Genomic DNA, 21,259 nt, shown 5'->3' with positions numbered 1-21,259 from the left:
TGGATTTCAGGAAAGCTTTTGATACTTTTGTGCATGGAAGACTACTGTACAAATTGGAGCAGTATGATATTAAGGGCAAGTTGCTACAATGGATAAAAGGGTGGTTGAGTGGGAGAAGATAGAGAGTGGTTATCAATGGATGCTGCTCTTTGTGCACTAATGTTATTAGTGCAGTCCCCCAGGATTTGGTGTTGGACCCACTGTTGTTTCATATTTATCAGTGATATTAATGAAGGTATATCATGCTTAATGTCCAACTATGCAGATGATGCAAAGATTGGCAGGATTGTTAATGACAGTAATGGCTATGTGCTTCTGCAACAGTATCTAGGAAAGTTGGGCAGATGGGCTGAGAAGTGGCAACTAAAGTTTAACATTGACAAATGCAAAGTATTGCTTATGAGAAGGGCAACAAGATTGGTGAGGGAACAAAGGGGTGTTCTTATCACGAAAGACTTAAGTTCTGCAAATTGCAGTCTGGAGACTAGGCACCTACGAGATGATCTGATTGAGGTATATAAGGCCTTGAATGGGTTGAGAGGGCTCAATTCTGATGGGATTCTTTCTCTTGCCTCAGATTACGAACCTGAGGGGACATAAATTCAAATTGAGGAAAGAGTTGTAGAATAGATGTGTGGAAATTTGTCTTTAGACAGTGGGTGGTTGATTTCTAGAACAAATTTCCATCTGTCATTGTGGAAGTTGATAGCTTAAATAAATTTAAGGAGGAACTGGACAAACATTTTTGAGGGAATGGATGTGTGAAATGGTTTTTTTTTTTTTTTTTGCTGATGCTACATAAGCTTGCTTTCTTGCATCACATTCCTCTTCTACTACTACTATTTCATTTTTGGTGTTTCCATCTGGTGAGATGAATGGGGAGATTATTTTCTGTGACACAAAAGTAAAACTTACAGGTTTGTAATTACTCACTTACTTGGCCCTTTGAACATTTGTTATGGATTTCTGTTTAAAATATAGAAACTTGTATTAGTCATTAGTCCTTTGGCAATGTTGTAATGTAGTTGTAATGCAGACAACAGCCCAGATTTTGAATAAATTAATGCTGCATTTCGGTGCTGTGATGCCTTTCTGTTGTTCTATAGCTGTACATATTAAAAATAATTACTTAAAGTTATGTTAAAATGTTTCATCAAAGTTTAATGTTTTATAAATATTTTAGAATTCTAAATTTTTGGAACTTATTCTTTGTCTTTCTTGTTTTTTAATATAGGAAGGTGCCTTTGAAAAGGCAGTAGAGCATTGTCACCCTGTAGTGCTGAAAAATTTGGATGGCGAGTTGCTAGGATCATGGCTGCTAACTGAGTATTTAATTTTTTATTTCAATTATAGAATATTAGTATTAATAAAGAAATTGATGCAAGGAAGCAAAATTTGTTTGGTGCAGGTGTCTGATATAAAATTTATTATGAAGTAGTTACTTCTCCATTTTTGGCCGCCTCCGTAGCCAGGTGGGCAGGAGCAGCAGTGCATAGCACACGCTTTTTAATTAGACCGGGGTTCGAGCCCATGACCACCAAATATGGAGGATGCGGAAAGGTCAGGGAATGACCACCGCATATCCCTGGAGCAATATGGCCTTAGTTGCTAATGCTCCTAAAAACCAAACAAACTTCTCCATTTGTCTTCAATCTCTCTCTCTCTCTCTCATTTAAATTAATAATCTCCTCAGTGGTATGTGTATGTGCCATTTGTATATTTATAAATTTTTATATTGTACAATAGTTTTTGGAATGTTTGTTTCCTTGTGTTGTTTACTCTATAATATTAATTTCTACATATGCTCCTCTGGCAATGTGTCATTCAAGATGGGCCACTTTTTAGCAACAGTGTAATTTTTGTGATAGGTGACTAATTTATTTATTATTCCCTGACAAGAAACTGGTTATAGTTTTCCAGGGTGTTCAAAAAACTGATCCTGCTTCTGTAAAAATTACTTGCAACAATCAACTAAACTTTATTACTGAGATAAGTAAAAATATAAGTTTAAAGTAGTTAAAAGCAATTAAGAACAGATAAAACAATAGACTAAAAATGATAAAAATATATTGAATAAAATTTGTTAATTGCAAATTACATGTAAATAGCTTTCAAAGCAGATTACCAAATAAATTTGGTAATCTGCTTTGAATCAATTCGGCACAATACAGAATTTAAAGGAAGACTGTCATCTGACAGATTCATGGTAAAATAACATAGAAACTTGGTATGCTGTTTGACCATGAATTCCAATTATTAAGGGTTAAATTAGTTACCTAATTCACCACGATCAGCAGATAACTACAACTTACTGACCTTTCATTCATTTAGGCTTAATGAGACTGGTAACAGCATGGTTGTTCACTTTGGCAAGAATAACTTTTATCCCTGAATTTTAAATAATTGCCATAATGAAATTCCTTCTTTTCAAATTCAAATTTTGGCCGCTTCCGTAGCCAGATCTGTTATTCTAAGAGTTTATTATAAGAAATAAACTATTCTAACACTATACAGCACAATATAATTTTATAAAAATGAGCATCACATTACAAACCTTTTACCAGGTTCAAATGCATAACGAGTGAAAACAAGGATTGCAAATTTGTCTTTCTCAAATTGCTGATGTCATGTCTTAGGAGGCATCACTAATCCAGTGTCTAGTATTTTTACAGCTCGTTGTTGCAACAACCTGGCTAAATGTCTTGATATTAAAAGCTTCTTTTATTTTTCTCAAAGCCTCTTCTTCCTCCCTTCCCTATTACCTCAAAGTTCCCATCACTATATGCCTGAGCATACTCCAGTGCGTGCTCTACCAATTCTTATCTTTGGTGTTCCCTTTAGCCCTCGGTGTGTGCATGCATGCATGTGTTGTGTTCATTTAGGTGCATCTCAAATCTCCTTCTCCTCTCGCCTATGTATACTTTACCACATTTACACTTATTTTTGTATATTACATGTGTTCTATTATAATGTAGTGTCAGATCTTTGAACAAAGTCTCCATCTTATTAATTGACTTAAAGATCACATGAAGACGGTACTTTTTTTACAGATTCTTTTTGTTATTTTGATGTTGTCTTTTATGTACTAACTGCAGTTAAAAGGAACATACTCAATATGATTGTTTTGCAACATCTCTGCACTGTCTGAAGCCTACTCCCAAACATGTGAACTTTGGAAACAAGGAAAAAAATTTCAGAAATACAAAGTAGAAAACAAAATTACATATTCAGAAGCGAGAAAACAAGTCATTCCATGTTGAAGTGTATCTACACAGTTGCGTAAAATTTTGGATCAGCACTTGCCCAAATATCTGCGCCTCCAGATCCATTGTATATTGGGCTTACTCTATAATTTATGAAGTATTTTCTTATCTATTTACATCTCCAATATATCTCTCCCCCCCCCCCCACACCAGTATAATAAGATTAAAGATTTAAATAATTTTGGCTTTGTGGTTGTCACCAGATACATTGGTTTGTGTATTTCAGGAACTTCAACCATGCCTCAGGTGTGTTGCTATTGGTATAATACCCAAATAACATGTGGAACAGTTAATAGGTGGAACAGGACCAGGGTATGTCTGCCAGGAGCAAAGGTTAATAACATTGTAGAGCAGATATCATCTTTTAAGGGCACAAAGGGTGATATTGTTGTACACGTTGGCACTAATGATATTAAGAGTAGGAGACCAGCGGAATTACTTAACAAGTACAGGTCAATGTTGAAAAAAGCCGTGAGTTAAGAGTTGATTTTGAAAGTGTCTGCAATTCTGCCCAGACACGATAGGAGGGAGTATGTGATGAGAGCCTTGTCGATCAATTCAGCCCTGGAGAGATTGTGCAAGGCTCAAGGGATAGAATTTTTCTCAGCCTGGTCTGTGCTTGTTAACAGGAGAGACTGCTTCTACAGGGATGGGATACACTTAAATAGAAAGGGTAAAAGAATATTTGCTGATGCTATTGAGACAGAGTTAGGCGAGTTCGAAAACTGCTAGCTTGGGGGGATACATGGACTAATAGATTAACAGTAGCCGCTGGCAGAGGTAAAAGTGATCCTTGCACTACTTCTATTGAAATACAATTGAGCAGCAGCCTGGAAAGCAAGGCAGTGGGGATATTTTTTTTTTTTTTTTTTTGGTAGTTGTTGGCGCATAGGCTTCTGTGGCCATAATGCACCTCCCAAGGTTTTGCAGTACTTTGATCCAAGCCCGAGGCGGGAATCGAACCTGCAACCTTTGGCTTGCCAAGCAGGCACTTTACCCACCCGGCTAGCCCGGTCGGCAATGGGGATATCCAGGACTGCTGGGAGTCATAGTTGAACTAGTAAGTACATGGGCTGTGTTAGGGTAACTAAGAGACGAAACAGGTGCTTGTATACTTGCATGTACACCAATGCCAGGAGTATAGTTCATAAAATTGATGAGCTTGAAGTGCTAGTCAAGTCATCAAGGGTAGATATTGTTGGGATATCAGAGACGTGGTGTCACACAGACATAAGCAGTGCAGAATTGGAATTTGGAGAGTACAGCGTGTACAGGAAGGATAGACAGGACAGGAAGGGAGGAGGGGTTATGCTGTTAGTTAAGAAACACATAAAATCTAAGGAAGTGCATCCAATTGACATTGGTGGACAATGCAACGTTGAGTCTGTTTGGTGTGACACTGGGAAAGGAGAAATGAGAGTAGGTGTGTGTTATAGGTCTAATGAATCTGATGAGTATTATGAGCAGTTGTGCAGAGAAATAGAGTGGGCCAGTAAATCAGTGTGTTTTATAATGGGGGATTTTAATTTCCCAGAGATTGACTGGAATGTGTTGGTTGGTCACTCATACTAGCAAGGCTTTTGTGGATTTACTGGATTTTCTACAGCAGCATGTTTGGGAGGCAACCAGAGAAAGTAATACTCTTGATCTGATTATCAGTAGTAATTCTTCATGTATTAAGAATCTGCAGATAAAGAAACCACTAGGTGGCAGTGATCACAGTGTGCCGAAGTGGGATTTACTCAAAGAGGTGACTACCATCAGGGGTAAAGGGAAGTGTTGCTTTGCTGTCGTAAATGCGACTACGGTGGTCTGAGACAGTTTTTAAATTCTATATGGTGGGACCAACTGATGATGTTATCAACAGCAAATTAAAAATGGGAAGCATTCAAAGAATTAATCTTGGAAGCTACTAGGCTTTTCATACCAACTAAGAAATATTGTTCAAGATTTAGGCCTAAATGGATGTCAGATGAACTGATGGGACATGTGACAGAAAAGAAAAATGCATGGGATACATATAAATTAACAGGTGACACAGAAGCCTATGATAGATATAAACTGATCTGTAACCAAGTCACAAAGGAAGTTAAGCTGGCAAAGGCAGATTACGAGAAATCTTTGGCAAAGGATGCAAAGAAAAACAGCAAAGAGTTCTTTACTTATATAAACTCTAGAAGGAGAGGGATGAATCAGATTGGTCCACTTTATATCGATGGTTCAACTGTTGATGATCCTGCTCAGGTAGCTAACAAACTGAATGAATATTTTGCATCCTCATTCACACATGTGGAGTTATTCAGGGAGGGGAATGCCAGAGGTGTATTCAACTCTGGCAGCAAGCTAGATAATCTTGTAATAACTGAGAGTAAAGTGGAGGAGAAATTGTTGAAAATAAACATTAGAAAGACACGTGGGGTGGATGGAATCTATCCAGTTATATTAAAGGAAGTAAGCAAACCCTTGGCCATAATTATGAAAGCTTCCTTGAACTCAGGAGAGGTACCCATGGACTGGAGATCTGCAAATGTGACCCCAGTCCACAATGGAGGATCGAGGGGAGACACAGGTAATTGCAGGCCTGTTAGTTTAACTTCTGTTCCAATGAAATTAATGTAGGCTCTGGTTAAAGAAGCATTGCAGGATCATCTAGACAAGACTTTGGTTATAGTTAATGCTGCATGGGTGTGTTAAGGGGAAGTCTTGTCTGACCAGTTTGATTGGATACTATTATGTAGTCACAAAGGAACTGGCTGCAAAGAATAATTTTGATATCATATATTTGGACTTAAAAAGGCTTTTGATACTGTTGCACATGGAAAAGACTGCTGCACAAATTGGCGCAGTGTGGCATTGGGGGCAAATTGCTGCTATGAATAAAGGGATGGAGGAGTGGGAGAAGAGAGTGAGTGGTAATCAATGGACACTGCTCTTTGTGGACTAATGTTATTAGTATAGTCCCTCAGGGTTCTGTGTTGGGACCATTGTTGATTTCTGTATTTATAAATGATATTGGTGATGGTATATCAGGTTTAGTGTCGAAGTTTGCAGACGATACGGAGGTTGGTAGGGTTGTTAAGGACACTAATGACAGTACGCTGCTGCAACAGGATCTAGAAAAGTTGAGGAGATGGGCTGAGAGGTGGCAAATGAAGTTTAACATTGACAAATGTAAAGTACTACATATGGGAAGCAGTAACCCCAGAGTAACGTATCAACTCTGGTACTACACTGACAGTGGTAGAGAATCAAAAGGACCTAGGGGTAATTTTGCAGGCAGATATGAAGTTTTCTGAGCAGTGCAGATGGTCTGCAAGAGTAGCTCTTAGTGTCTTGTTAATGATATACAGGAATTTTTCTAGCAGGATAACGATGTGATTATCCCTTTGTATAAGGCAATGGTCAGGCCGCACCTTGAGTACTGTATACAGGTCTGGAGGACTAATTTTAAGAAGGATGTAGAGCTGTTGGAACGAGTACAGAGAAGGGCAACAAGATTAATGAATGCAACAAAGGGTTGCTCTTACAAAGAAAGGCTTAAATTTTGCAAATTACAGTCTGGAGACTAGGCACCTGCAAGGTGATCTGATTGAGGTGTTTAAAGCCTTGAATGGTTTGAGCATGCTCAATACTGATGGAATTGTTCCTCTTGCTCAGAATAATCATTTGAAAGGGCATAAATTCAAATTGAGAAAAGACATGTAGGATAGATGTGCGGAAGTTTGCCTTTAGCCAGCGGGTGGTTGATTGGTGGAACAAACTTCCATCTGTTGTTGTAGAATTGGATAGTTTAAATAGATTCAAAGCAGAACTTGACAAACATTTGGAGCGAGTGGATGGGTGAAATAAGGGATTTTTTTTTTTTTGGTGATACTATATAAGTTTGCTTTCTTGTATCATGTGCCCTGCTAATGCTAACATCCAGACATCAATCATCTTGTTTGAAACATTTTTATTCAAGGGGCCAGTGGAAGCTTATATGACTTGTCTAGACTCTAGACAAGTCATATAAGACCTAAGTCTGATTACTCTAGACTCTAGAGTAATTAAAAGGCTATAGTCAGTCAAATAGCAACCCAGTACAACAGTGGTAACTAAATGTGTATTTTAGAATACACAATTTGTCATGCCTTGTCAGGGATCAGGTATCAGTGAAAAATCTGAAATGGCTACACTCCTGTCAGCAAAAACAAGACAGTTTGGTTACGTGTGGTTTAGGAACACCAACACTAGACTGGAAAATGTTTCCTGGTATGATGAATGGAAGCTCTAGACAAGTCATGAAACAGCAAGTTCTTGCTGTTTCATGGTAATGGAAGTACCAGCATATGGCATGAACAACACAAGTCCATGGATCCATCCTGCCAAGTGTCAGCACTGCAGGCTGGTGGAAGAGTAATGGTGTGGGGAATGTTTTTGCAGTACACATTCCATATAACTTGTGGCATTTGGAAATTGTTTCCAACCAGTGTATCCATCAATGACTGGATTCTTGCATAGAACTAATTCCAGGAATGTGAGAGTGAATTCAGCCTGGTGCAGTGGCCTCCCCAAATCACCAGACTTCAGTCCAGTTGAGCACTTGTGGAATAAAGTGGAACAAGCTCTTGGAGTAGGGATCTGCAACCATCCAATTTGAAACAGCTATAGGAAGCATTTAAGTCAACATGGACCAGCATTCCTGTGGCATGCTTTCACACCTCATTGAGTCCATACCATGACAAATCCACACTTTTAAGGGCAGGGGAAGGAGACTTATTCACTACTAGCTACTTGGTGTATATGACCAATCCCATTACCTTCCAGTTGTCCTTTGCTGAAAAAAATAATTTCTTAATGCATAATGTTTTCAGGCCGGAATCAGTTGACAATGCTTAAACTCCCTTCTGTTGTGGCTGGGTAAAATTCCAGACACTCTCTCACTAAATTTTAATCTGTAACTTTTACTGATTATTTAGCCTTATATCTGTGAATTAAGACCTCATATTTTTTACTTACATTCATAACAGTGTAACCTTTTGTATCCGTAACTCATAAATGGTCACAGGACCATCACCATTACTCCTGTTTCACAGTCATTATTCATATTAGTAGGCAAATGATGCAAAGAAGCAGACATTTTCTGATTCAGCCAAGAAAATAATAATGAAATTTAAAATAATATAAAATAAAATAAAATAGAATATTCATATTACTCCCATTCCCACAAGAGGTAACTATTCAATTCTGCTTTGAATTTAGCCAGATTTACTGCCTCTGCCACATTGGGAGGCAACTTATTCCTGTGTTTGACAGCTCACTGCCCATAAGGAAATAAGTCTTAGCTGATGGAGATCCTGTGTGCCTTTAAGTAAAACTGATATCTTTTTTGATAACAACACTATATTTCAATAACTGCCACAGCAGAGAAAAATCCAATCAAATAAAATAGTACCTTGTCTCCCCTTTTCTTCTCGTCACTTTGCTGTGATGCTGTTATTTGATAATTCCTGCACTTAACATACTTCAATACTTAACATATAAGTATTGATGTAAAACATCAATACTTCACAAATACCGAACATCTAAAATCAATACTTGATTTTAGATATTCAGTTTAATCTCTGATAATGCACATTTGTTTACATAACCTTGTGGGATCAATACTTTCTGAAAAATTTAATATATTCTCTACACAACTTCACACGGAGATTGGATTTTGCAGTAAACAAACAAGAAAAACTGTTGTCATTTGTTGATTTTCAAAAAAGCAGTGCAGCACACAATACCTTTTGTAGGAGTGTAATAAATGAATTTTTTTAATAAAAAGGGACTGATTTTACAAAAAAAACTTTAAAAAAATATATATATTAAAGCTGAGTATGAAATTACCATACAGAATCCCATTTTTGGTGCAGACAGTTCTGGAATTTTTACTGAAACGTGTATAAAAAAAAATATGCAAAGTTGTATTATAAATGAAAGGACAGAATTAAAATATATGCAGTTTAAAACTTAGGTTTGAAAGTTATTTCATCCACACAAATTCAAATTTCACCTTAAATTATAATTTTTCTTGTAATTTTATTGATCAATTTTGATAATTTCAATTCTTATATAAAAATGTATGCTTATGTATGTGTGAATAAAATAAAATGGACTAATTTTATGTTGTGTAATTTTTTTGTATATCCTATTTTTTACAGTTGTATGTGTAATGGAAAGTTTATTGTTTATACACAGTTTTTCACAGCCAACCAGTTACAGTTAAGTTGTTTTTTAAGTTTAAATAAATTTGGTGCAGCAGTAGAGCAAAAAAAATAAAATAAGTGTAGGTGCTGTTTGGGGGAATACTTTGAGAAGAGAGAGACAGACTAACTAATCCTAGATTACTAGAAACTCATAGAGGTCCATCATTCTTGACCATATCTCCCCCCCATTTGTGGTGGTTGCCATAGATTACCATATATATCTTCCTGCACCTTGTGGATCATATGTCATGATATATCCAAATTATGCTAGTAGGTGTTCCTGATGCAAGGCTATCTTGATGTACACCGATGAGCCAAAACATTATGACCGGCGAGTCATTATGCAAATCAAAGCAACTGCAGGTGAACTATGGTGCGGGTTGGGACACGGTATAAAAACCACCTGATACTGAGCTCTGTTAATCAGTGTTACTCTTGTTCTTCAGATGGGACTTAAATGAGTTTGACCGAGGCAAAATTGTAATGGCCAGACGACTGGATCACAGCATATCCGAAATGGCACGGCTGGTGGGGTGCATGGTCAGCCCTGGTTAGTGCGGAGCAATATGGTCTTAGTTGCTAATGAAAAACAAATAACAACAACAACTGTGGTTAGTACCTACCGAAAGTGGTCTACGAACTGCTGGCAAGGTGTTGGACGATCACAGCTCATCGATGCTCGTGGTGAGTGTAGGCTCTCTCGGATGGTACATGGCAATAGAAGGCGACTATGGTGCAACCCTCCAGTAATTGGAATGCTGGTGATGGGAGTAATGTATCACAACACACACTACATCCAACCCTGCTGAAAATGGGGCTGTGTAGCTACAGGCCACTCAGAGTGCCCATGCTAACCACGGTTCACTGGCAACAGCACCTACAATGGACATGCGAGCATGAAACTGGACCTTGAGTGATTGGAAAAAGGTCGCCTGGTCTGATGAATCACATTTCCTGTTGCACCATGTGGACGGCCAGGTATGTGTGCGTTGTTTACCTGGGGAAGTGATGGCACCTGGATGCACTGTGGGACGAAAACAAGCCGGTGGCACCGGTGTCATGCTTTGGGCAATGTTCTGCTGGGATACCCTGGGTCCAGTCATCCATGTACTGGGCACTCTGATGTCTACCACCTACCTAAACATCATTGCTGACCACTCTTTCGTGGCAACGGTCTTACCCTCTGGCATTGCTGTCTTTCAGCAGGATAATGTGCAATGCTACACCACCTGGATTGTTTGAGACCGGTTCGCGGAACACAAGGAAGATTTCCAGGTATTGCCCTGACCTCCAAATTCCCCAGACATCAATCCCGTCGAGCATCTATGGTTTTGTGTTGGAACAGCAACTCCGATCAGCGGCGTCTCAACCACGTACCTTACAGGAGTTAAAGGATCTGTTGGTTATGTGTTGGTACCAGATACCACAAGACACATTTAGTAATCTTATAGTGTCCATGTCTCGCTGGGTATGAGCTATTTTGGCTGCACGTGGAGGACCATCATCATATTAGGTAGGTGGTTATAATATTTTGGCTCATCGGTATATAGTCTTTTCATAATTCCAAAAAAAATTGACAAGTATATGCTTAAACATGATATCATTCTATAACCAGTATAGTTGACTGGATATGGCCTGATGTTTTTTGATTACTAATAACACAAAACTCAATTTTTGCACTCAGTGTCTGAGATGGACATTATATTTACTGACATTATAATATTCATCTTATACATCAATGGTTGTTTTTGATTGATTCTATTTTGCCATACTACTGGCTTATGTTTTATGTTGTTTTATTTTGAATTATCGGATATATCTGGGCTTCATGTGGAGGAGGCGCATTTTGCTGCCTCTAATGATAGCTTAATTCTTATTTTATGTTAAACTTTTAAGCCATTATTTAAATATAAATCAGTGGTAGTAGTGGGTTGATATGCTAAATAAGCAGTGTCTGTGCTGCCATCTATTCCCTTTCTTTTCTTTTATATAAGCTGGCCAAGCTTACATTATGTCACTGATGGGGCTCTGATCTAGAGTGTTGTCTATAAATTATTTCTCGCTGCATAAGGACCACCGCCGTGCAAATCCTCTGCATTCGTGGATCGATCGGAGGAGGAATGGGTGGTTTGGTTCTTCGATCTTTTCGCCTTTGTGACGATTTGTATAGCGATTGAAATGCAGTGATTCCATGACCATTATTCCATGAGGCCGCCGTAGCCTAGTGGTCAGGCGCGCGGGTGCATAAGTACACGTGCCTTGAGTGACCGGGGTTCAAGCACCGTGACTATTGAATACGGTGCGGTTTCTTGAATTCTGTCTATCTTGTGAACTCCTCTGACCGTTTGGTCGTCCCGGAGTATAAACAGAAAATTTATTTTATTTATTCATTATTGGCCTCATGGTCCTCTGTCGATATGGGGCATAATGGTCAGTCTATTATTTTGATATTTTGTGTTTCTTTCAATAGTTCTTTTAACCCCTTTTTGGTGATATTTCACTTTTTTCAGAACTGGTACCTTCTAGGGGGCTACTGCTAAATCATTATAATTGGCATTATTTTAAATGTTATATCGGTTTATTAATTGGAATTAAAGTGCTAAATTATATAGGGGACTATTGGTTACTGTTTATATCTTACCTTTACTTCCCCCTCCCTGTTTGTTTATTTTTACGTTATTTTATGTTAATTTTTCGCTCTACATTTTTTTTGCCATACTACTGGCTTGTTTTATGTTGTTTTATTTTGAATTATCGGATATATCTGGGCTTCATGTGGAGGAGGTGCATTTTGCTGCCTCTAATGATAGCTTAATTCTTATTTTATGTTAAACTTTTAAGCCATTATTTAAATACATATATATATATATATATATATATGTATTTTAATATTTTAATAGTTTAATATTTTATGAAATAAATAATTAAAAGTAAAATGTGTGAATGGAAAGGTAGGAAAATTTCCTTACTTCCTTTATGCCTTAATTCAGCATAAGCCTCTTCTTTTTCACTGGTAAATAGCTCAAACACTTCTCATCCCACATGTAATTTAATATTAATTACTTTCCATATTATTTGCTTCACTGCTATCTGTTATTCTGCCACTTTGCTGCTAAATTTGAATATAGTTTACTGCTAATTTTAATGCAGTTTGTGATCATTTGGACCTAGCTAAGCTAGCAGATAACAAACAAAAACAGATAGCTTTTGCTAATTATTGATTGGATGTATTGAATGATGTTAGCCCTCATGAACATACCATTCAGTGTATTCTATTGTCACTAATTTGCCTTATCATCATTATTTTACTTTTATTTTATTATTAATTATTTGTTTATTTATAGGGTATAATAAGGTAAAGGTAAACTACAGCCATTATCTACCCACTGCAGGATAGAAGCATCCTCAACAATTCATGCTGAGGGAAATAGACCGTAATCTGCCATGCTGGTCCAGTGCAGGTTGGCAGATCGACCATATTTAGCAGTCACGGGCTTGAACCCCGGTGTACTCAAAGAGCGTGTGCTACTGCACTCTTTCTCCTGACTACTTGGGTACGGAGGCCCTTATAGGCTATAATACATTAAACCAACTCAGGCTATCTTAGCCTTTATCGGTTCTTTTGGCCTCATGGCTCACTTTGAATGCCTATATTGTACTTATTCAATAGAAGTATTCAAACTCTCTTATTCAATATCCTTATCTTACTCTTATTTAAATCTTTTTTTATTATTCAAAAGAAAAACACTCTTATTCAATATCATTATCTTACATAGTGTTGTAATTACACACACACACACACACACACACACACACACACACACACACACACACACACACACACACACACACACAGCATGATTCCAAATTTAAAAAAAAAAAAAAAATCAACCAGAAATAAAATTCAAGTAATAAATAGAATAGGTATAAACAAGTGTTTTTCAAGTTGTAAATAAGCAACAAGAAGCGGCACTATAAGTCGTCATTAGGAGATTAGTGTGCCTATTATCTTGCAACCCCCCACTGTCTTCACACCCACTGCTCAAAAAAAAAAAAAAAAAAAAACCAAATGATTAGTTTGTTTTAGTGTATCATGTCAATTGTTGTGTTCCATTGCACCGCAGAAGGACAAATTTTGTTTTGTTATGCATGTCAGGGATGTCGGAATTTTTTTTTTTTTTTGTTTTGTTTTGTTTAGAAATCGTGAAAATGATGGGCAAACGCAAGAGTTATGCTTTCATTTAAACAAAAACTTGAAATTATTCAAAAGTTTAAAAACAGTGCATCCGTTAAATCTCTAAAGAGCCATTAATAACACCTAGGGCAATGGTTTCCAAACTTTATGTTACTACGGCCCCTTTTAAAAAAAAATCTAATCTTGGCGCACCCCCCTTTATTTAATAATACAGACACATTTTTAAATGGTAAAAAATGTATTAATACAAAAAATGAAAAAAAAATTTAATTTACAGAATAATAACAAGGTTTTACTATATATATATATATATATATATATATATATAATTATTTTATCTTTCTATTGTGGTTTATTGTGTTTATTTTCTTAATTACGGGTGTTTTCTACTCATAGGTATTATGGTTAATACATTACTGGTCTTTAAGCTAGCCTAAACTCGGTTATCTTAAATGCCCAGGGCCTATTCATTTATTATTTTTCAACTTGTTACGTATTGCTAAAGAAATTGTCATATTAATTATAGATGAAAAACTGTAGCAATACTACTTTATGACAAAATGATAAAATATTAAACATTTTTATACATTTATTGTATTACATCTTTATACATATTTTTATTACATCACATGGTCGTCAATCCCCTACTTCATCGGGGGCTTTGAGCGGATTGACGGTCCATTCGATGTAATGCATTACTTACTTACCCGTTTCTGTTTGTATCTATCACAGCTTTGCTATTTTGTCCGATACTGAATTCTAAGTTTCTTTTAAATTCCCATTTTTGTCCCTTTCCCATTGCTATTAGTTAAATAGGTATTATTTATTATAAATTTATTATGAACTGAATTAATATCCCATAATTTCTACAGCAACTGTGATAGAATACACAAAGCCCAACGGGTGAGTTTTTTAAAAAATTACAATAACTTTACTTACTTGTTGTGTATAAGTGGAGGTCGTAGTGTCGAATCAGGAAAGTTTCCCATCCTACTTGATGTGTTTCGGTGGAGGTCGTCGAGTCGAAAAAGGAATGTTTCGCACCCTTAACTTGTTTTATAGATGGCTATTTTTATGGCTTTGTCGCTTTAGCGTTTTCCTGTGTTCCGATGGTGTTTTGGCGGAAGTCCCCGAACTTCAGGCCAAGGTCTATTATGGTGGTTTTGTGGCAGGTTAAATGAATTTATTTAGTTGTGTATTTACAATATTTTTACATTTATTTTATGTCTCACCTCGGACAGTGCCGGTACCGCACTGTCCGAGGTGAGGTACCGCACTGTCCGGTACCGCACTGTACCGCACAAACCATACGCAACATTGTAAAAAGTAAAGGGAAGCATCGTATTGGACATACGAGTAGTGTGTGGTAAGCTCTTTATCTATCATCATACTTTTTGCGTAGGTTGCTGAAAATTTTTCGATACAGAAAGTCCCCGACTTATGTAGCTTCGGACTTACGTTTTTTATAATTTTTTTATATGACTGAAGATTTCAAGTGAAGGGGACACACGTTTCACCATAATGTAACAACTCACAGAATTGCAGCTATCGGTATTATCGCAGATGCAATAAGATTGAGTTTACTACCCGTTTATGCCGACCAGGCTAGCCGGGTGGGTAAAGTGCCCGCCTGGCAACCCAAAGGTCGCGGGTTCGAATCCCGCCTCGGGCTTGGATCAAAGTACTGCAAAAACCTTGGGAGGTGCATTATGGCCACAGAAACTGATGCGCCAACAACTACCAAAAGAGGAAAAAAAAAAAAAAAACTACCCGTTTATAATGAATTGCACTAACAGAAAAGCCCAATAATCCAGAAAGTGCAAATTGTTTTTATTGTTTTATGGCAGTGACCTCCAGAAATGTGTTTTAGTAAAATATCAGCTTGCATGGAGTGATAATAGGGAGTTTTCGCCTTAACCCTGCGTAGTTCTTTTCAGAAAATTTTGTTTAGACCGTTATCGTGGTGCCGACTAAAAGAATAAGTGACAGTGGTACTAGTAAGTCTATCAAGAAAAGGAAAGCGATAGAGTTGGATCAGAAAATTAAAATAAGGATGTATGAAAATTGCCAAACATTAACAAGTATCACACGGAATTCAGATTTGTCAGTGGCAACAGTGAACACAGTAAAGGAGAAAGACAGAATCGAGAAGCGGTTGGCACCAACAAAGGTCAACTATAATAATAACCAAGGCTATGAAATACATATCAATTTTTACAGTACAATAACATGCGTTTTTTCTTCCTTTTATGTTTTCTTTTCTTATGTGCCACTCAGGGCTACTTCACCGCTGTCCCCAGATAAAGTTTTTAATTGAACTAATTAAAAATATATAACTATTTTTCTTCATTCTTCTGAGGATATTATGTGCTTTTTGTAATTTTGGCGTATCAGGGATATAGCAGCAATATTTTATTAGTCATTCCCAAGTTACGCAAATCTCGACTTACATAAGAAGTTCTGGAACATATCTCTTACGTATGTCGGGGACTTACTGTATTTTTGGATTAACTGGGAAATCGATTATCTGGGAATATTTCTTTACCAGCTATCCAGGAAAATCGAGAGTCTAGTGTGTGTGTGTGTGTGTGTGTGTGTGTGTATATTTTTTTTTTTTCCATGTTAATCAATTTCAGTATTCTGTTTCTTTGAATTGCAAATAATACTGATTTATTTATAAGTTTATTTTGCAGTGCACCTTTTATGTGCTAAGATTTTTAGCACCATTGTTGTATTGTCCCTTGACAGTTTTTACTTTATATACCATTGTAATTTCTTTTGCAAAATACTAGGGTTACATAGAAAGCAAATTTAGGAACACTACTATATCTAAACTCAAGAAATAATTCTTGGAATGTGTGTGTTTTAAATATACTCATTATTTTTAATATTTCAGGACTGTAAGCTTATATTTAAAATTTATTTTCAGAATTGATCATTGGGATACAGAAAAAGAAAGAATAATTTTCTTGTCGGATAAGAGTCTTATTATTCTGAAATATGATTTCATTACGCTTCGTTTGCTTGACTACCGAAGATTACCTTTAAAGCAGTTTGAAAACATCATCATTGGGGAACTGAAATATCCTGAAAATTCTCTCATGCCGTAAGTATATAAAATATATATAAAAGTAATCCTACTGTTATGTTTGTAAGCTTTATTAGAGTTTACAATAGAACTTAAAAAAAATAATAATGAATAAACAAGTGCTTTTTTATACAAATTCAGTGCTGAGGGTTAAATAAACAAGCTCTTTAACAAGGCTGTTACAAATGTTTTTAAAGTGATTAAAATAAAAAATAACGGTTTAGCAGGGGGTGATATGTTTTTATATAGAATTGCTAGTGTTAAAATTAAATTGCACCCCAATTTGTAATACAACTAAATTTTATTAAAAACATACAGAATTTAAAACTGTTACAGAATGTGCTGGAGGTGTCTATAGCAATAAGAGTGAATGTATATAGACATGCATTCAATCTCTTTTTAGTGTGTTTTATGCAATTATGTGAAGAATATCAGGGTTTTTCCTAATGTTCTTGGAAATCTTAGATATGCAGATTATATTAGTGCAGTGCATAACATGTTCAATGTCATGTTATGCACTGCACTACACTTATAAATGCTCTGCTGCTCTTCAAATATCACTGCTGCCTACAATGAAACTGTCTTCTGCCACTTACTCCATATATGATGGCATCTTGCACTCTGTTGTCATGGTTACTTTAGTATATGTTATTGATCAAGTGGGTTGCATTACAATGACTAAATGATGTAGCTAAAAAAAAAAAAAAACCTTCCCATCATCCAATATAATTCTACTTCGAACTTTACCAACCTGACTAACTTAGATGCCTTTTAGTGATTTATTTCAATGATCTGCATTACACTGCTTGAAGATAAATATCATGAAATCTACTCTTCATACATGGTTCTTGTCTCACTTAGTTCTTATCTCACCAGCGAGGATGTATTTTTTTGAACCATAAGCTAACATCCCCCCCCCCTTTCTGGAAAATATTTCCTAAAATTTCACTGCAACTTATAGCTCAAAGGTGACTAAATGTATGCAGTGATATACTTTTTTCTTTTTTTTTTTTTTTTAAGATAAGATTGCATATTGTTGTTGCCCAGCATATCCAAGAAAGGTTTTATGCATGTCTCACTAGAACTCGTCCTTCATTCCAAAGAAAAAGTCAGTAAATCCTTCCTTCCTTCTAGAAATGTGGAATCAGCAAGAAGAAAGTGAAAGTTCAAATCATAATTGTCATGTTGATGTGCTTTGTGGGTGCTATGATGAGTAAAATATTTGTTCTATACTAACATTTTGGTTGATAAGCATCTGTAAATTTGTTTCAGATATATGCAAAAAATATATTTTCTAAAAATTTACCTTCGAAAACTTGGATATGTCTTATGGTCTGGAAAATATGGTACCTCCCTCATTCATTTTAAGGTCTTAAGACCTCAATCAGTTTTCCTAATGCTCTTCATTAATCTGGCTACTCTTCTCTATTATCTAGACGTTACATCTCTTTTTTTTTTAGATGTGGCTTCTGCATCAAAATATATTCCAGGTGTCATCTTACCATTGGCCAGACAAGATTTCTTTACAAATTCATGCTGTGATCCCTTTAGGGTTCTATTCTTATTGCTATTCCTGTTTTGTGTCCTTAACCCCTAAACCCCGTGATCTTGCCACCACAGAAATCCTTTATGGATTGTCGAGACATTAGGACTTCAGTTTCAACGGAATTATTTCTGAATTTAATGAGATGATCTCATTAATTTGATGAAGATTTAGTTTGATAGCATTAGCATTAGTAGAGGCATTTGATGCAAGAAAGCAAGCTTATGCAGCATCAGCCAAAAAAAAAAAAAAAAAAACCCCACTTCCACTTCGCCCCTCTGTTCGTTCAAAATACCTGTCCAGCTGAGCCTTAAACTTATTTAGGCTATCAACTTCCACGACAAAGGATGGAAGTCTGTTCCACCAACCAACCACCCGCTGGCTAAAGGCAAATTTTCGCACGTCTATCCTACATCTGTCTTTCCTCAGTTTGAATTTATGCCCTCTCAGGTGATTATTCTGAGCGAGAGGAAGAATCCCATCAGCATTGAGCATGCTCAAACCATTGAAGGCTTTATACACCTCTATCAGATCACCTCGCTGGTGCCTAGTCTCCAGACACTGTAATTTGCAAAACTTAAGCCTTTCTTCGTAAGAGTACCCCTTTGTTCCCTTCACTAATCTTGTTGCCCTTCTCTGTACTCATTCCAGCAGCTCTACATCCTTCTTGAAATGAGGCCTCCAGACCTGTATACAGTACTCTAGGTGTAGCCTGACCATTGTCTTATACAAGGGAATAATCACCTCCTTATCCCTGCTAGAAAAATTCCTATATATCATTGACAATACACCATGAGCTACTCTTGCAGCCTGTCTGCACTGCTCAGAGAACTTCATATCTGCCTGTACAACCACCCCCAGGTCCCTTTCATTCTCTACCACTGTCAGTGTGGTACCACAGAGTTGATACGTTGCTCTGGGGTTGCTGTTTCCCATGTGTAGTACTTTACATTTGTCAATGTTAAACTTCATTTGCCACCTCTCAGCCCATCTGCTCAACCTTTCCAGATCCTGTTGCAGCAGCATAGTGTCAGTAGTGTCCTTGATATACTCACATGCTACTTATTTTGGTATAACTTGATGTGCACTGTCTACCCATAAAGCTTTACCTCTTCCTCATACACTCAAACTGTGATTAATGTCTACATAAATTAGCATAGAAATATTCTGTGTAATGTTAACAGAAAAATGTCATGTGGGTTGAGATTAGATTCACAGATAGTGGGACAACTATAGGCCAGTGAGTTTGACTTCAGTGGTGGGAAAGATCTTGTCATCTGTGCTTAAGGGCATGATACAGAAATAGTATCCTTAATAGATCACAGCATGGGTTCATGAAGGGGAAGTCTTGCCTGATCAACCTAGTTAAATATGATGAAATAATAAAACTGTGTGCAAGAAACAACTTTGATGTTATGTATCCTGATTTTGGTAAACCTTTTCATGCAGTTCCCCCTCCCCCCCCGAAAAAAGACTATTATATAAACTGAAGCATTAGAATTACTGGCAAGATTCTTCATTGGAATAGGGTCTGGGTAAGATAGGAGACAAAAAGTAGTCATAAATGGACATTCATCAAGGTTGACCAGTGTAGCAAGTGGAGTCCCTCAGGGATCATGTTGAGGCTACTTCTGTTTCTAATTTTCCATAATGACATTGATGAGGGAGCAGTTGTCAAAGGTTTGTTCATGATTTAAAGGTAGGAAGGGTGGTTAAGACCGAAACCAGGCCACTGCATCAAAATGGCTTGGGCTAGTTGCACATGCAAGCTGAAAAATGGCAACAGAAGTTTAATGCTTCTAAATGTAAGGTTTTGCATCTATGAAACAAAAATCCAGTAATTAAGCTGATGGAGATAAGTTAAAAATGGTCCAAGATGAAAAGTACTTTAGAGATATGGTACAGTTAGATATGAAATTTACCATGCACTATAAACATGTGACTGGGAAGGCACATGTTGTCCTGTCTATGATATATAGATGCTTCATAAATATGGAAAAGGATTCATTGTCCCTTTAGATAAGGTGATGGTAAGACTGAATTTTTAATATTATGTTCGGGTGTGTGCAGGCCACACACCTGAAGAAAGACAGTGTCTAGAAAGGTTCAGAGAAGGGTGGCCAGATTACTGGTAAGTTCAAATTGATGCATATATAAAGAATGGCTTAGAAAGTTGTGGACTACAAAGCTTGGCAACCAGACATTCTGGAGTGAGAGGGAGGGATCCAATTGAGGTATATAAAATCCTGAAAGGGATCAGTAAAATGAATGAGAGAGGTATATTTTCACTGGTAGGAGAAACTGAACTAGAATTCACAGATATAAAATCTTAGGGAGTAACAGAAGGCTTATGGAGTTTACTTTTGGGCCCCATATTGTAGTCATTGGAATAAATTGCTTGCCATGGTGGTCAAGATGGAGAGTTTGGACACATTCAAAGCAGAATTGGATAGTCACTTTTTAGTGATAGGATAAGTGTGAGTGATTGAGTTTTTTTTTTTTGACAGATGTAGAAAAATTCCATTTTCTTACGTTTTTGAGGGAATTATCTCGGAAGCCAAAAACACATTTGTTTTAATAATAAAGTATTACAAAAGGACGACATCAGGAGAGTTGGCAGTTCTTGTATAGCTAAAGTATGGAGCATGAAATAAGTTAGAGATTTTAATGTCACTGTTATGTGAAAACCAGAAGTAGAAGTGTAACAAGACTACAGATTTGGTAAGAAAAGCAAAAGCTGAGAAATTTCTATGAAAAACAGCTAAGAACAGAGACAAGAAATCCTTTTTGTATGTGAATGCAAAAAAAAAAAAAAAAAAAAAAGTCAATAAATGGCAGCTTTTTCTCTACCAGCTAGGCTTACAATTGATCAGCTGTTTAGTCCCATTACTTTGAACTGTATCATTTGAGTTGTACAAATAGGTTAGCATACCCAGTCAT

General features: G+C 36.7%; 1 protein-coding gene across 2 annotated transcripts in view; it reads left to right on the top strand.

The window, feature by feature from the left end:
- The window catches only part of LOC150076084 (tumor protein p63-regulated gene 1-like protein), a 134,188-nt gene that overhangs the window by 36,873 nt on the left and 76,056 nt on the right, over window positions 1-21,259 (top strand). For both annotated transcript variants that reach the window (XM_090387495.1, XM_090387494.1), the window contains exons 3-4: window positions 1,235-1,326; window positions 16,618-16,794. In XM_090387495.1, coding sequence (XP_090243621.1) covers window positions 1,235-1,326; window positions 16,618-16,794 — 269 coding nt within the window. The remainder of the gene's footprint in view (window positions 1-1,234; window positions 1,327-16,617; window positions 16,795-21,259) is intronic.

Source organism: Mastigoproctus giganteus, chromosome 13 (genome assembly GCF_048544385.1).
Source record: "Mastigoproctus giganteus isolate SK-2022 chromosome 13, ASM4854438v1, whole genome shotgun sequence".
Classification (NCBI taxonomy): Eukaryota; Metazoa; Arthropoda; class Arachnida; order Uropygi; family Thelyphonidae; genus Mastigoproctus; species Mastigoproctus giganteus.
Note: the sequence above shows the minus strand (reverse complement) of the source record. Positions and strands in the feature narration are given on the sequence as shown.